We start from the raw sequence: 16,801 nt of genomic DNA on the forward strand, positions 1-16,801 counted from the left end.
TAACTCGATGCTTCTAGGTTGTTCATACATAGTAACCTTTACTGTCTCAGAAGAAGTGGAGCAGGTCATCAGCTACCCCTTCCTTTACATCCTTCTCTCCAGATCCTGAGGATTCCACTGATTACTGCTGCAACACCTGCCATTTCAAACCACAGGGGCTAGTCCTGGGTGAGAAGCTGCCTACATCACAAGCTGTACTATAGGATATACTCAAAAGCTACAGCCATCTGTCATTATGATGTCAGAGCCTACCCTGAGTGCAGGTCTGAATATGCCCACAGGATACACCCTGAGCCAGAAGGTAGGCTTGAGTTTATAGTTTTGTCCCTATTCGATTTCCCACTAGGTGTTCATTCTGCAGTCTGCCAGACATTGAGCTGGGGGATAAGGAGGATTGATCACTACAAACTGGCCCCCAGCACTGAGAGCTCCCTGGAGAATGGGTTAGCACTATGTTTGCAACACCTCCTATGCTTTAAATTTATACAGAACTTTATGTTTTTTCAAAGGAAGCAACAGTTTTAGCATTCTTCAGAATGGTCAGTATAATTTCTATCCCTCTAAGCTGTTTGTAACAATCCCTGAAGCCTGAAACCAACTGTATGTTTTAAAAATCCATTCTCTCACTATTCTGTCAGGGAACGCTCCTGGTTTACTATAGAAAGGTTGGTTAATAAATGCCAGATTGTTGATGTTGGGCTACTTTCTATTTTTTTCTATTTTTTTTTTAACATAGAGGTCCCAATATAGCTTAGCATGGCTCCCAGGAAGCGGTCACCAGGTCCCTCAGCCCCTAGCTGCATGAGTGGTCAGGGAAGTTCCACATGCTGCCCTCATGCCTGCAGACACTGCCTCACAGTTCCCATTGGACATGGTTCCCAGTCAATGGGAGCTGCAAGCCAGCACTCGGGGTAAGTGCAGTGCATGGAGCCTTCCTGTGCCTAAGGGCTGCAGGGACCTAGTGTCCACTTTTGAGAACCACCCGGAGCCACGGCAGGTAGGTAGAGAGCCTTAGTCCTGGGCCCCTGCTGTGTCATTTCCCAGACTTTTAATGGCCTGATCAGCAGTGCAGACTGGAGTCTCCAGGGTCTTTTTTAGACTGGGAGTTGCTGTCAAAAACTGGATGCCTGGCACCTCTAATGGTGGCCTCCAGTCCCTGGGCAGCTCTCACTACAGCCCAGCACCAGCTTCTGGCTGGGTCAGGGGTAGGGTCTTGTGGGGAAGAAGAGGAGCAGGTTTGGGGCTTTCTGGTAAGAAGGAAGAGGCTGACTTCACCCCTGAGAGGATGGCATGTGCTGAGTTGCTCTGAAGGGAATCCAGGACAAATGATGCCCTAGGGAGTCATGCAGTCTAGGACCACAACTTGAAATGTACCTTTCAGCTCTGTCCTTTCCAGTTAGGGATGGGTGGTCACCTTAGTGTTCCCCAGGGACAACAGGTGAGTGTTGGGGGGATTTCCTAGAGGCAACAGGGCCTTGAGAAGGCCCTGTGAGTATTGGAGGTTCACCAGGGAACACACTGGGTGGTTCAGCTAGGATCCATTTCTAGTAAGCAGGGACCAGATTTCCTCCACCCACCAGTGTTAATCCAGACTCAAGAACATTTACATGATCAGTATAGACTTGCAGCAGTATCACTAGCAGAAAAATCTGACCACTGTTTCTTACCTGTTTGCAAATTTCAAACCAGACACTATGATCATTGGTTCCTTTGCAAGGTGATAGTGAGTGACTGAATCTCACGCTTCAGCATATGGTCACAGTAGTGGTCAAGTAGGCCCTTGTACATGAATGTCAAATACTCACAAAGTCCACATGCCAAATCAATGTGCCCACCAGGTACACCCACATATCTAAAGGAGATTTTTTTTTTTGCACTTCTTTTCAGCTTACCATATCAGCTACTATCTGATAAAGGCAATCAAAATATAAATTTGATCTCACACTTCCTATCTATTTCCTAGTACATAAGACACTAAAATAATATATTGAACATAAGAATGGCCACACAAGGTTAGACGAAAAGTCCATCTTGCCCAGTATCCTGTCATGCTTATTTGACCCCCTCAAAGAATACTAGTAAATAGGTGCGGCATGATTTCCCTTTACAAAAACCATGTAGACTCTTCACCGACAAATTATGTTAATCTGTGTGTTTGACAACTCTGTTCTTTACTATAGTTTCAACCAGTTTGCCCAGTACTGAAGTTAGACTTACTGGCCACTGATTGTCAGGATCACCTCTGGAGCCCTTTTTAAAAATTGGTGTTGTGCTAGCTAACTTCTGGTCATTTGGGACAGAAACTGATTTAAAAGATAGGTTATAAACCACAGTAAGTAATTCTGCAATTTCACATTTGAGTTCCTTCAGAGTTCTTGGGTGAATGCCATCTGGTCCTGGTAACTTATTACTGTTTAATTTATCATTGTGTTCCAAAACCTTCCCTAATGACACCTCAATCTGGGACAGTTTTGTCACCTAAAAAGAATGGCTCAGATTTGGAATCTCCCTCACAGCGTTACCCGTGAAGACTGATGCAAAGAATTCATGTAGTTTCTCCACAATAGCCTAACCATCCTTGAATTCTCCTTTAGCATCTTGATCATCCAGTGGCCCTATTGGCTGTTCAACAGGTTTCCTGCTTCTGATGTATTTAAAAATATTTGCTACTATATTTTGAGGTTTTGGCTATCTGTTCTTCAAATCCTTTTTTGGCTTTCCCAATTATATTTTTACATTTCAGTTGCCAGAGTTTATGTTCCTTTTGATTTTCCTCACTAAGCTTTAACTTCACTTTTTAAACAAAGCCTTTTATTCTCCCTGCTTTTTTACTTTTGATTAACCACAGTGGCACTGTTTTGGTTCTGTTGCTATATATGGGTATGTCTACACTACCCTCCTAGTTCGAACCAGGAGGGTAATGTAGGCATACCGCACTTGCAAATGAAGCCAGGGATTTGAATTTCCCAGGCTTCATTTGCATAAGCGGGGCGCCGCCATTTTTAAAACCCCGCTCGTTCGAACCCTGTGCAGCGCGGCTACACGGGGCACGAACTAGGTAGTTCGAACTAGGCTTCCTAGTTCGAACTACCGTTACTCCTCATTCCACGAGAGTATCAAAAATGGAGTCATAGAACACAGGTTTAATAATTCATGTCACACACATCTCAGATAGTAAGCGTGATTTGAGCACTAAAAGCTCCTTTTTTCCTGTATGTTCTCTGATAGTATTGTCTGGTAAGAGACAATTAGCTCTGTGTCTAGTGACACTTAAGTAATTAGCTACCACATGAGGCAGAGGCTAATCCTGTCAGATACTCAGTGCTTTCAGCAGCTCAGAAGTACTGGCCCTTAATGAAGTGTGATGGATGGTTGCCTTTAGTATCCTGTTTGCCTGATCAGGAATTTGTTAAATTCTTGTATATGTACTGGGGAGTTGTAACAGCAGAGCGGGGAGCAAAGTTTAGGGGATCTCTTCCCTCCCCCCCCCCCTTCCTTGTGAATTCCTGCCATCTGAGTTGGGAAGCCCCACTAATGTACACTTGTCTTAGGCAAGCAACCTGTCTCCAGTGGAGCTTAGAAGGTGTACAGGAGTATGGCGTTGCCAGTAAGTGTATCAACCCTCCACTGAGCCCTCTGACATCTCCAGGAACCATAAAGGGTGTCTCTGGGGTCTTATGCTTGCCCTATGAGCCCTAGGCATGTGGTAGGCCAAGAAGGGACAACATTGATGGAGGACAAATAACAGAATGGAAGAGCTGAGGAGCAGCACAGGCTGCTGGAGAAGGGGAAGGAGGAAGCAATATATACTTGGGTTACGTAACATGCAAAGCTCCAAATGGGAGATTTGTTGGGTAGAGAAGGTAAAGAAACTCTAGTGCTTCCCAACCCCCATGTTCTCTCCACTTGTGTCTTGAGCTGCTTCTCCTCTGCCTGGATCCCTCTGCTCCTCAGAGTTCCCCCATTACTTACAGCAAGAGATATCCACTTCCCCTCAGATCTCTCACTGCCCCATATCCCCTGATCCCCACCTACAGACATAGTCTCCCTCAGATTCTCATACACTTCACAGCTTATCCTTTCTCTTCCCAATGTCCTCTTTGAGAGGCAAGAGGGTTCTGCCAGAAGCAGTAGAGTCTAGGTAGGGAGAGGGCATTAATGTGGTTTATGATGCAGAAGGAAGTAGGGAAGGACTTGTGGCTTTTCAGAGAGGATTCTTGTGCTGTGAGCCAGAGGAGTTTCATTGTGTGGATAAGTGAAACACAGTGCTTACTCCTGTTCCTGCCATCTTCTCCTGCATGGTTAAGTTGTTCCTATGTAATCAGAATGGTTGCACTTTGCTCTCTGTAGATGACTGCACAAAGCTACAGGCAGTAGAGAATCCTGCATTAATTCTGTTGCATCACTTTTCATCCCAAAGTGTTTTCCATGCTCCATAGTTTATCTATACAATACGTACAGCATCACCGAAATGCAAACATTTCTGGCTTCAAGGGTACAAAACACCTTCCACTTTGCTCCCTTGCCAAGTTTTTCCTACTTTTATACAGTGTGCAAACTCCTTATGTTGTGAAATGAGACATGGGATCATTAATGTCCATAGAGCAAGCAAGACCTTGAATTTTAAGGATAAATCCAATAAATAACTATAAATTCCACTATTTGATCTGAGGAAGTGGGTCTGGCCCACGAAAGCTCATCATCTAATAAACCATCTTGTTAGTCTTTAAAGTGCTACATTGTCCTGCATTTTGCTCCAATAAATAACTACTGAATCTTTTCAGAGTCCATGTTCCAAGGGAAGATTTTACTTTCCCTGCAATTTATTTCCAGCTATTGTTTGTTAGATGAAAAAAGCCATACTTAGTGCTATATTTGTGTCTGTAAATGGCCTTTTTGTTTATTTTACATTGTAATCTGATAGAAGAGATCATTTGCAATAGTGAAAGTGGTCACTGTTTCCACAGCTGAAAGGTATCAGGGTTCAGCAGAAGCTATCCGTGGTACTTGCTCAGATTGTATCCTGAGGCACTGGCTGGTTCTTTTGATGATTTAATCTTTTATCCAGGTAGCCTCCCTGCAAACCAGAAAGTGCAAATATGAAGCATGGAGCTTCTACATGGCCTGCCATACTACTATAGAGAAAGGGAGGGAACTGACATATTATCGAAAACCATAGAGTCTAATGATGCACTGACACCACTGCAAATTCCTTCACGCCCCACTGTGTCTCAGGAAAGGTAAGACATGCCTACTAAAAGAAAATGTGCTTTGCTGAAACTGTTCAAGTATTGGTACCAAACTCTGCTGCCATTTATACTAGTGCAGCACCATTGATTTCAATTGAGTTGCAAAATGTGGCCCTAAGTGTCTGTGTCTATAAAATAGATTGCATAGGTTGAATTTTTGTGGTGTCCTAAAATCTGTAACTGAACTCTCTTACCTCAGTCAAGGACCTGAGAATTACCTAGTTGATTGTTGATTACAAATGGAAAGCCATCTGATGACATTTGGTAGGAGGGTCCCAGAGATGTGCCCTTTGCTGTTCCCATGCAGGTGAGGGAAATCCAAATTTGCCAAGTTACAAGCCTTTGAAAAGTCTCACTTTGCACGTACTCAGTAAAAACGTATTAGAGGATGGCAGCTGAATTCTACAAAGATTCTGTCTAAAGTGGGCATGCTACCCCCTGAAGCAGAACAGGAATTTCCTGACACTCACTCCCTTCAGCTGGATATTGGAACTAAGCGCATCTCCTCCTTCCTCCTGACACTAAGGTAGCCTGACTCAGATGCAGAGGACACCAGGGGAGGGGCAGCCAGGCATAGGGAGAGGAATAGGCCTGGGAAGCTGACATGGGGGGACGAAGACATGAGGCTAAGATGTGGAACATGTTTGATAAGAGAAGTTCACTTATCCAAGATGTTTCACTTTGTTTTGTTTAACTAATATACATTTCTATGCTGCTGTTTGTTTAATTAGATTCTAGTTACCACACAAGTACAGCTTGACACATGACATGAGCCAAAAGTTATTTTGTAAATAAGCAAAATATAATCACTATTTTCTAACATACTACAATATACAAGTACTGTAATGAGACTGAAAATATTAGGCTATATAATTGCTTAAATAAATGTATATAGTTCTTGTGTACCTTCCTCCGTAGCAAAAAGATGTATCAAATCTAATGGGAAGGCTCTATTTAGTTTTAAATCAGCAAGTTTTTTAATTATTATATTATATCAACCAATGAGCATTCACCACACTTTAGAAAGTAGCTGAAGTACAAATGGTAAAGTTGATTTAAATCCAGGCTTTCCATTTGGTGATTGAATCATGATTTTAATTGCTTTGATTTGAATCAATCCATCCCAATCACAAATAATACTCCTGATCAACATTCCAGAAGAAATCTATAGTGGAGACATAGCTTATGCCAGAAAAGATTCATGGCCATATAATGACAGGGTTGGAAATAGGGTCCAGGGGACTCGGATCTTAGTTCTTTGCCCTGCCAGCTGGACAGGCATATAAACTGGAAAGATGAAGATGCTTGTTCTTAGCACAGCATCATAATCAGTCTTTTTGGGAGGGATCACTGGACTCCTACTCCTGTCAGCCGACGGTCAGGGCAGTGAGTCCCTTATGACCAGCTGAAGTTCTTTTAAATTGTGCTTGGTTCTGTTACAGCAACTGAAGGAGTCAGGTTAAAGCTTAAACAGTTACTATTTTATTGTTACAGGGTAAACTTAGCTGTTAAATGCTACTGCTGTGTTACAGATAACACAGCCACTACAAAGGACAGGACAGAAATTACACTAATAAGTCACTTACAGGTACCATGAAACCCTTTTGGTTGTCTGAGCTCTTATTAAATGCATGCAAAATAGACACCTAGCAGGTATAATTCTCACCCCTGCGTTCCAGACTTGGCGTGGCCAGCGTCTTTCTCTCAATCCCTCGGGAAGAAGTAGGGCGAGGTTGGGCATCCCACGGACCTCGGGAGACAATCAATACCTGCCAGCAGGTATAGATGATTAGAGCTCAAATGGGGTGGGCTACTATACCCCTCTTATGCCCCTTGGGTCATGTAGGCTTCTTCCTGGTCTCAAGTGGCCAATTAGGAAAAATGGCTTTGAATGCCAAGTTTCCCACGAAGGGTGCAAAGCATAATTCACACCTGGGAAAATGCAGACAATGGGCACCTTTGGTATATGATGGGCGAAGATTCCTCTCCTGAGACAGTGCAGGCGTGTCAATTACTGGTACTAGCCATCAGGACGGCGGGAGGCCCTGGGTCGTCAGCTAGCCCATTTACTATCTGGTTTCTGTTTATGGTAGAGTCAGGGACAGGCAGCACACCTGCGTTCCCAGGGCATCAAAGGCTGACTGCCTTTCTCTTGCTCTCTGGCGGGGGGGAACAAGATGGGATTCATGTCTGGCTACAACTCCCAGAGCCAGTACCCACATTTTTTCATTGTCTCAATTTCAAAAGTATTTTAACTGATCTGTTCAGTGGAGAGGTTTTAGAGAAAATCATCATCTCTAGGGGAAACAATCTTTTTTTTTTTTTTTTTCTGGCCCTTTTCTCCATCCATAAGAATGACAGGGTGGATTTTGTACCTACATTATTATCTGGAAATTCCTGCCAGATGAAAACAAGCAGAGGAAAAGGAAGTGTGTAAAATATTCACTGGTGTTCATCTTCATGAAACAAGTGATGTAAACAACACACATAGTACTGTAGAACTGTTGGTCGTTTGGATACACTGAATTTTGCTGGAACTCTTCAACCATTCTCAGAAACTTGTCAGATAAACTGATAGAGCTTGTGTGCCCTGGTGAACTATAGGTACTGTAGATCAGGGGTGGAGAACTTAAGGCCTGGGGGCTGGATGCAGCCTCCAGCTTGCCCCCGGGGCTCAGAGTTCCCCCACACCAGCATTGGCACACTAACCCCTCTGTAGTCAGTCCCCGTCTCTACCCCCCAGAGGGCTGGAGCACACAAAATATACTAGTCAGGCTCCCTAGGCTCGAGTGTGCAAGGGGAATGTGGGGAGTGTCTTTTTCCTTTTCTGTCAATGACGATTTTTTTTCTTTTTTCACTTCTCATTTATGTGCAGTCCCTGACTGATTTTTCGGTGGATCAGTGGCCTCCAACCCAAAAATAGTTCCTCACTCCTGGTGTAGAGGATATCTCTCACCCACTCTCTAGAGAGAGGTCAATATAAGGGCCAACAGCCTTGCTGAGCCCCTGGGTAAGGCGGGGGGAGAGGGGGAGCCTGCTCCATGCCCCGGAAGAGGTAGGGACTCAGTCAGAAGGGGTGGGGTTGGGACTAGGCAGCCCATAGTGATGCCTGGAGAGCACCATGCTATGCCCTTCTCCACTCCGCCAGCCCTCAATGGTGCCCAGAGTACACTGCACATCACTCCTGCAGCAATTTAAAGGGCCCAAGCTCCAGTCACTGCCATTGCTGCTGCCGCAGTAGCAGCAACAATGGCTGGGAGCTCCAGATCATTTAGTATTGCCAGGCCTAGGGCAATTGCCCTCTGGGAAGATTTTCAAAAGCACAATTGTACTTAGGTGTCTAATTCATGCAGTCAATGAGGCTGTGTCTAGACTATGGGGTTTTGTTGACAAAAGTGGACTTTTGTCGACAAAACTATACCTGCGTCTACACTACCGCCGAGTTCTGCTGACATCATGTCAATAGAACTCGGCAGTTTTGTCGACGACGGTAAACCTCATTCTACAAGGACTAACGCCTTTTGTCGACGGAGTTCTGTCAACAGAAGGCGTTATTGCATCTACACTGTCCTTTGCGTCTACACTGTCATGTTGACAAAGTGGGTGCTTTGTCAACAGAACTGGCTGTAGTCTAGACACACTTTGTCGACAGAAGCTTTGTCAACAGTATCTGTCAACAAAGCCTCTGTCGACAAAAGCCTGTAGTCTAGACAGACCCTGAGAATTAGATGCCTCACTGACATTTGGTTCTGTGAAACTCCCTCAGCATATGAGCTTATGCAATGGTATTTAGCACCTAAAGGACAAAGTGCCTGCCCATGTTTCAGCAGCTCAGACACCCAATGTATGTTATAGGAGGTCGGACATACATTCACCTACCTCTTCCTCCAGCCAATCAAAACATACTAGACTTGTTTCTACTTCCATTGACTTCAACTGGAGCAGGCACATTATGACAGCTGTGATCAAAAAGTTGAGTAGCTAATAGCCAAGGGAATAATAAATCCAGTGCCTTCATGGTTAAAACATCCACGACGTTATTTGAGGCACCATCACTGCTGCTGTTTAAGAACTTTATTCTTTGTTTTAGATATGAGGAGTTAAGAGATTCACATCAGTGGTGCAGGCTTCCCTGGGGAACTGAAAGAGAATATGGAGGAATTGCACCAGTTTCACTGCCAGAAGATCACAGACCAAAGAATGAGCCTCCTTGTTTGCTTGCTAAAGGACATCAACATTATGCTTATGGTGGAGATTCCTGGCCAAGGTCAGTTGGTTGCATGTTTCATACATTCCAATTTTTGGAAGTGTTGTAGTCTAGAAACAGCTAATGAAATGCAGTGCGATTGGACAGCAATGCAGATAGAGCTGTGTACATAATTTGTACTCTGGGGATAGACTTTGTTACGTCCATTTTGGACACTGCTCTATCCTGCAATGTTCTTCAGTCATAGTATCCAGGGTCACCCTCCATGTATTTACTAACACTCTTAGAGCTTTGGATCTCCACATTTAGTTTATATTTCCTATCATTTGGTAACTGTGTAGTATTTATTATCAATTGTCATAAACTTCCTCTCTGACCATAAGGAAAGTCTCACTAATTCAACATCCACAAATCCCACTGAAGTCAGGAGGAACTTTGGCTCTCAGCATTTTTTTTAAGACTGCTCTGACTTACACCCAGCATCTTGCAGTCCCAGGAACCATAGGCAGGTGATCAGCCATGCTCCCTTTCCATGGTTATGCATTCTGCACCCATGGCTGAGAGAGGAGATAATTCTACACGACTCCTCAAGACCCATGAATTCCTCTTTGTTCAAAATTATACCCAGGTAGCTGGGGAGTTTGCTTTCTAGCTGCTTTGCACTGCCAGAATGTGGCCCATTATCTCCATTTGAAAATTGCCACTCAGCCCTGCCTGATCAAATTAAACAAGGCTCAGAATTCGCAGTTGTGCATTCCCTTGTCTCTGAAAGCCCCAATCTATTCTTCCTACCATTCTAAAAGGTAATTTCCTACAGCTATGTGTGTGTGCAATGCAAAGGAGATACATAGATGACAGGTGTCTCCAAAGATTGCATAACCTTCAAGACGTGTGTGGTGAAGTTCACTGAGCTTAGTGCTTCCAATACAAGTAGCATCAGGTTCACCCCACTTCCAAAACAAAAGAGAAAGAAAAATGTCTGAAAATCCTATTATACCAAGATACCCTACATTAGCTACCCTGAATATCTCTCTGACTTTCTGGCTCTGTAACACCAGCGGAGGAGCCTGGGCAATAGATATGACTTCAGATATCTCAACCCTTTTGCAAAGGAATTATGGAATAATGTTCAGTGGTGTTACTCTCTGCTAAATGAGAAGGGGAGGACAAAGAGGAGATAAGGGCATTGTCCTGCGCCTCTCCTCCCCCATCATGTAATCAATTTTCCTTATAGAAATTGACTTTATGGTGACAATTCCTTGGAAAGACTCCAAACAAGAATTTTTATTGATCTTGGGGTTTTTTAAATATATAAATCCTAGACGTATTTGGTGTGTAGACATACTGGGCCAGATCCTGGCCCCTGTTTCATCCCCTTCTCTTCTACTCTGGTGGTGAAAGGGGTACAGAAGATTAGCTTTAATAGTACAATAGTCAGTCTAGCCATCTGCTTTTAGTCTCCAGCATAACAGGTGTTTCAGGAATGTACCAAGGTGTAAGATCTTGTGATCATAAGCCAGCTCAGTGGCCCCGTGGGGGCCAGAACTGCGGGTGCTTTTAGAGCAACCCTGAAGTCTGAATTACAGATAGAGTCCAAGTAACCCCTAACTGTCCAATAGAGTTACCACTCAGCTGAGTATTGGCCTGCACACTGGAATAGTTTCCGTAAACATTCATATTACCATCCAAACAGAAAAGCAATGTTACTTCTACATTGCCTGGAAAGTTTTATTTAGGTCCTTTTATCTATCTCCTTCTCTACATTTTAAGGGCTGTGAATATTGGTTTCTGGCAGTTGAAGCAGAATCCCTTTGCAGCTGCCTTAGCATGTTGTTTCCAATTAATTTTACCAAGAAGGCAGGTTAGAAGTGTATTAAGTGCTTCTTACGGTACAATTTAGTCTGGGTCGGAAAGCTGTAAAAATGCAAGGGAAGTACTGTATAAATCTGTGACTGTACTCATTGTGCTTTTTGGAGGTACAAAAAGCCTGAATTCATTTGCACAGATGCACACACAAAAATATGCAACTTGTATTTAAAATACTAAGAAAACTTACTAGAATCTGAGGGTATGTCTACACTACCACCCTAGTTTGAACTAGGGTGGTTAATGTAGGCAACCAAAGTTTCAAATGAAGCCCGGGATTTGAATTTCCCAGGCTTCATTTGCATCTTGCCGGGCGCCGCCATTTTTAAATGTCCGCTAGTTCGGACTCCGTGCCTGCGGCTACACGCGGCATGGACTAGGTAGTTCGGATTAGGCTTCCTATTCCGAACTACGTTACTCCTCGTGGAACGAGATAGTTGATTCTGTTAGGAGGCTGTTGTCTGTTTGTGAGTCCCACACAAAAGTACTTGCATTTTTTTTAAATTCCATATTTAGGAGTTGGTTTACTCGTTCATTTCTGTGAGTGAGTATACTTCTACTTTGGTATCATCTGTACATTTGTTTGGCCTGCTGGTAAGGAAGTATAGCAAACAGTGTGGCTGCTTCTAGACTGACATGATTTTCCGCAAATGCTTTTAATGGAAAAGTTTTTCTGTTAAAAGCATTTGCAGAAAAGAGTGTCTAGATTGGCACGGACGCTTTTGCGCAAAAGCACTTTTTGCGGAAAACCGTCCGTGCCAATCTAGATGTGGTTTTGCGCAAGTAAGCCCCGATCGCCATTTTCGCCATTGGGGCTTTTTTGCGCAAAACAGTTTTTACCTGTCTACACTGGCCTTCTTGCGCAAATCATTTGCGCAAGAGGGCTTATCCCTGAGCGGGAGCATCATAGTGTTTGCGCAAGAACAGTGACAATCTTACATTAAATCGTCAGTGTTCTTGCGCAAATTCAAGCGGCCAGTGTAGACAGCTGGCAAGTTTTTCCGCAAAAGTATTTGCTTTTGCAGAAAAACTTGCCAGTCTAGACGCAGCCTGTAAGTATTACAGGCAGTCCCCGAGTTACGCGGATCCAACTTACGTTGGATCCGCACTTACGAACAGGGCTTTCTCGTCCCGGAGCTTGCAGGCAGCGGGACCGCCCAGAGCACAGCGGTCCTGCCACCTCGACCTCCGGGGTGAGAAAAGCTGCTCCGGGTGCCCCTGGTCTGCTGGGGACCATCTCCAGCAGACCAGGGACACCCGGAGCAAAGTCTCAGAGGCGCGGCACCCCGCCGCCACTTCGGCTTTGCTTCCCGTGTTCCTGGTCTGCTGGGGGAGGCGCAGCTAGTGCGCCTCCGCCCACCAGCAGACCAGGCTTTTGTTGTGGACCCTGGGGTAGAGCAGCTGGGGTGCTGCCGGGTTGGTCCTGCAGGGACCTACCTGGCAGCCCAGCGGTTCTGTCCCAGGCTCGAGATTCAGCCGCTGTTGAAACTGATCAGTGGCTGATTCCAGGAAGCTGGGGGCAGAGCAATTCTGCCTCCAGCTTCCTGTAGTCACCCCTGGTCAGTTTCAGCAGCAGCAGCTGAATCTGGAGCCAGTTCCGACTTAAGTTGAATTTGTATGTAAGAACAAACCTATAGTCCCTATCTTGTACGTAACCCGGGGACTGCCTGTACAGTTCCAATATCTGTGATTATAACCAGTGCTTCATTGCTTCATTTTCACAACCCAAATTCAATAGAAAGTTTATGGAGGGTAAAAAGTGGGGAAAGTATTTTTCCAGCAAACTGCTGTCTGACAAATCTTTGGCTTTTAAATGTATTCTGGAGTGGTTCCTTAAGGTGAAGTTGTTATGTGAGCACACATTAAGGAAGATTTAATTTTCTGACTACATGTTTCAGAGAGGTACCCGTGTTATTGGCAGAGCTGCTTTTACGTGGAAAAATAATTGAAGTAATGTGCAGTTTTCCTCAGCAGATGTCAGTGTGCAGTAGCAAAACAGGGAAGACTATTTTTCAGAAGCATTGAGTTATTTAAAATTATTTATAATCCTGTCAGTGCTGGGGGATGCAGTGTCCAATGCAAAATGTTCAGTTGTCAACTGACACAAAATGCGTGGGAAGCCAAAGTGTCTCCTTTGACGGACAAAACTAATGACTCCCTGCAGATGCATTGAACCAAAGGTTATTCCAATCCCAGATGCTGTATCTCATTTACTACGTTATTCCACTCAGCTGGAAGAGATACAAAGGCTGTGTGTGTATCTGAAAACGCATCATTGCAGCATTATACTTTTGAAGTGTAAAACAGATAAAAATTGAAAAGTTCCAGATCATCGTTACATTTTTATTGTAAAGTTGAAAAGAGAATTTATAGTATGGAAATAGTTTATGTGAGGTGTTCCCATTGAGATCTGTGTTCAAGGCTAACATGTCCCAGAATACTGAGTGCAACTTAGCCAATTATCAGAGAAAGTTTGTTGGTAGGTAGGTAGGTGGGATGACTAATGCAAGCTTCACTGATCCACTAGAGTCCCCTATGAGGGGTAGTCCACTGACTGCTATTGCAGGTATTGATAGAGGGGAGCATACATCCTCACATCTCACACAGACATAAGGTGTTAGCAGTAGCTGTTAAATGAAATCCTGGGTATGTCCACACTGCAGAGTTTTTCCAGAAAAAGGGCCAGTGTTTTTTCAAAAGAAGAGGCCTCCAGGAAAAAGCACAGGTGGCCACTCTGTCCATAGTAATCACAACTCAAATGCGAGATAGCGTCCAATCAATGTGGATGCTATCTTTCAAAAAAGCAGATCGCTTTTTCGATGCACTTTTGCTGTGTGGACACTCTCTTTCTGGAAAAGCTTCTTCTGAAAGAAGCCTGTAGTCTAGACATAGCCCCAGAGAGCGATTACTAGGTAGACACGGTGAGTGAGAGAATATCTTTCACTGACCAACCACAGGTGATGTGTGGAGGTGCACTCCCCATACTTCCCCTCCCAAAGCAAAAAGGGCTGGCCAGCAGCTAGCAGGAGGGCTGGCATGGGCAGCTGGAATCTATATAGCGCAGTGTGGTGCAGCCCCCTCACCCTCCCCCCCTCCCTCCACTCATCGGCAGTGGCAGCAGGGAAGGCACATGCCGGGCAGCTCCAGCCCTGGGGAGGGGTGGAGTAAGGGTGGGGCAGGGTTGGAGCAAGGGGCACAGAAAGATGGGGCTGGTGCCCCTCCTCCTTCCTCTGCCATATGTAACCACTGAGACCAACTTCTAATACGAGCTATTACCTCACCCACCTTGTCCCTCTAATATCCTGGGATCAATATGTCAACAGCAACACTACATGGAGAGATGACTGTCAACTCTCCAACAATCCAAGCCACTATGTTAAGCCAAGCAGAATATATTAATACATGCCCTGCCATTCTCTACCAGCACTTTCCTCTCGCTACTTCCTGACCAGGCTTCCTTTTCCTCTATGCAAGCTTAGCCTTTGCAGGTGAGGGTCAGCAGCCCACAGGCTGTTCTTATTCCAAGGATAACATTGCCAGTTATAACTAGTTTCTCTGGTCGTATGTTCTTCAGTTTGCTGTCCCTTTTGTTCTCCCTTTCTCTGTCCTGCCCCATGTTAGCTGCTGATAACCAGCATCTGTGCCATCAGAGGCAGCTAAGATGCTGTCGTCTCACTCAGAGGTCATGTGTCTCTTCAGCAGCAAGAAGGACCACTGAAAAAAGTTGTGGATTTTGGCCCACTAAATGTCCAGTTCTGTCAGTCCGTTGAGGTCAATCGGGAATGCTGGAACAATTTGCATAGTGGGGGTGCTGAGAGCCATTGAACCAAATTTGTAACGCCTGTATCTAATGGAAACCACTTCAGGTCAGAAGGTGCTGCAGCACCCTCAGCATGCCTAGTTCCAGCACCTATGACATCAATGGTCGTAGAGGATCTTCGGCTTCTTCTAGAAAATGCTCAGCTCCTCGAAGGATCAGGCTCTTAGGGTTTGATCCTGTGCCTATAGAAATCATTGATGAAGGTGATCAGTGTGAGCAGGAGCCTGCCTCTTAATGTAGTAAAATGAAGGCCTAAAACATAAGCCCATGTTGCAAAGGTCTGGCTAGAGGACTGAGGCCTAGTTAACAATGGACAAAACATGGCTAACATAAAGCAAAGCTAAGCTGTGAGTAAGAGGCAGGCCCCTACTCACAGAACTCGGCAAGATCAGGGCTGAGAGGGTAGAACCTATTACCTGGGTAATAGGACCAGGTGTAGAACAGTAACTGGTACTGGTCATAAATTGAAAGCACATGGTACCACCAGCTCATTAAGAAAGACCTTAGTAACATTCCCCACAGATACAGACCCAGGTTCAGGAAAGGGACTAAAATGACAGCATGATGGATAGAAATGATCTAATCAAACTACGAGGTACAGGGTAATAGATAGTATCTAAGTAGCATCAGAGTTTGATAAGCTGACAACATCAGAGGGTGTCAACTTGACACATCAGGAGTGTCCATGTAACTTGTTTGTACTTGTATATAAAGTGGTGCCTTGGGGGAACAGTCTTTGAGTAACCTAGGGGGCAGTGCGATCACCCACTGATTGAGTGATTCCATTGTTACGGGGTACATATGCATAGTGGTTCGGTAGAGTCTACTGATAACTTTTACTGTACTTCACTTAATAATAAATCTGGCTAGGCACCTTCGATCCTTATCTGGTTTGTGGTCTTTGGGGGCTCATTTTGGTCTGCTGTGTCAACTAATTGTGCAAGTCGACACAGCACACATCACTGAGCACACACGCAAGCAGCCTTCCAGTTATCATCATTCCCGGAACAGGAACCCATCAGAATGACCCTGCCTGACTGACTACAGTCAGCACTTCTGAAAATCTGGTCCTGTGAAACTTCAGTGTTAAGGTCTGAATCTGATAGTAAGAATCCAAATTTCCAGTATCTCTGAATGGTAGTATGGGCAGTGTGTGAACTGCAGACAAAAGCACATGCCATGTCTGCATTTTTTACAAGAAAAAAAAATCAAATGTGTTTCTTTGGAGTTTTATAACCAATAAGTAAAATGTTGTTTTGTGTTTTTCTCTCTCTTTATGCAGAGGTCTTCCCATTGAGCAGTACTACGATGTAACCCAAATGAAAAAAAGTGATGTTCGTATGAATGATGATCTGTAAGTTTCCATTACCATGTAGATTGGATCATTTATTTAGTGTGGTGAATGCAATGAGAAGTCATGAGGGTGGAAGAGTCAGCATCATGGGTTCATGTTTATGATGAAATATGACCTGCTGCTTTACTTTGTATAAAATGTGGTTGATCAGTGACTATAGAAAACACATAGGCTACATCTACACTGCCCTCTCTTGCGCAAAAATATGCAAATGAGGCGAATCATGGACTATCGCCACGCCTCATTTGCATAATTAATGAGACTTCATTTTTGTGCAAGAGGTTTTTGAGCAAAAAGAAGCCGTC

The 16,801-nt window shown here is 44.4% G+C and overlaps 1 protein-coding gene across 1 annotated transcript in view; it reads left to right on the forward strand.

Moving 5' to 3' along the window:
- The first annotated feature begins 253 nt into the window (after nucleotides 1-253).
- SPMIP4 (sperm microtubule inner protein 4) overlaps nucleotides 254-16,801 on the forward strand; it is a 39,028-nt gene continuing 22,480 nt past the window's right edge. The window contains exons 1-4 of the mRNA XM_025179109.2: nucleotides 254-301; nucleotides 5,069-5,240; nucleotides 9,340-9,516; nucleotides 16,425-16,496. Of these exons, the coding sequence (XP_025034894.1) occupies nucleotides 5,107-5,240; nucleotides 9,340-9,516; nucleotides 16,425-16,496 (383 nt within the window). The 5' untranslated portion in view covers nucleotides 254-301; nucleotides 5,069-5,106. The remainder of the gene's footprint in view (nucleotides 302-5,068; nucleotides 5,241-9,339; nucleotides 9,517-16,424; nucleotides 16,497-16,801) is intronic.

This window comes from Pelodiscus sinensis, chromosome 2 (assembly GCF_049634645.1).
Source record: "Pelodiscus sinensis isolate JC-2024 chromosome 2, ASM4963464v1, whole genome shotgun sequence".
Lineage (NCBI taxonomy): Eukaryota > Metazoa > Chordata > Testudines > Trionychidae > Pelodiscus > Pelodiscus sinensis.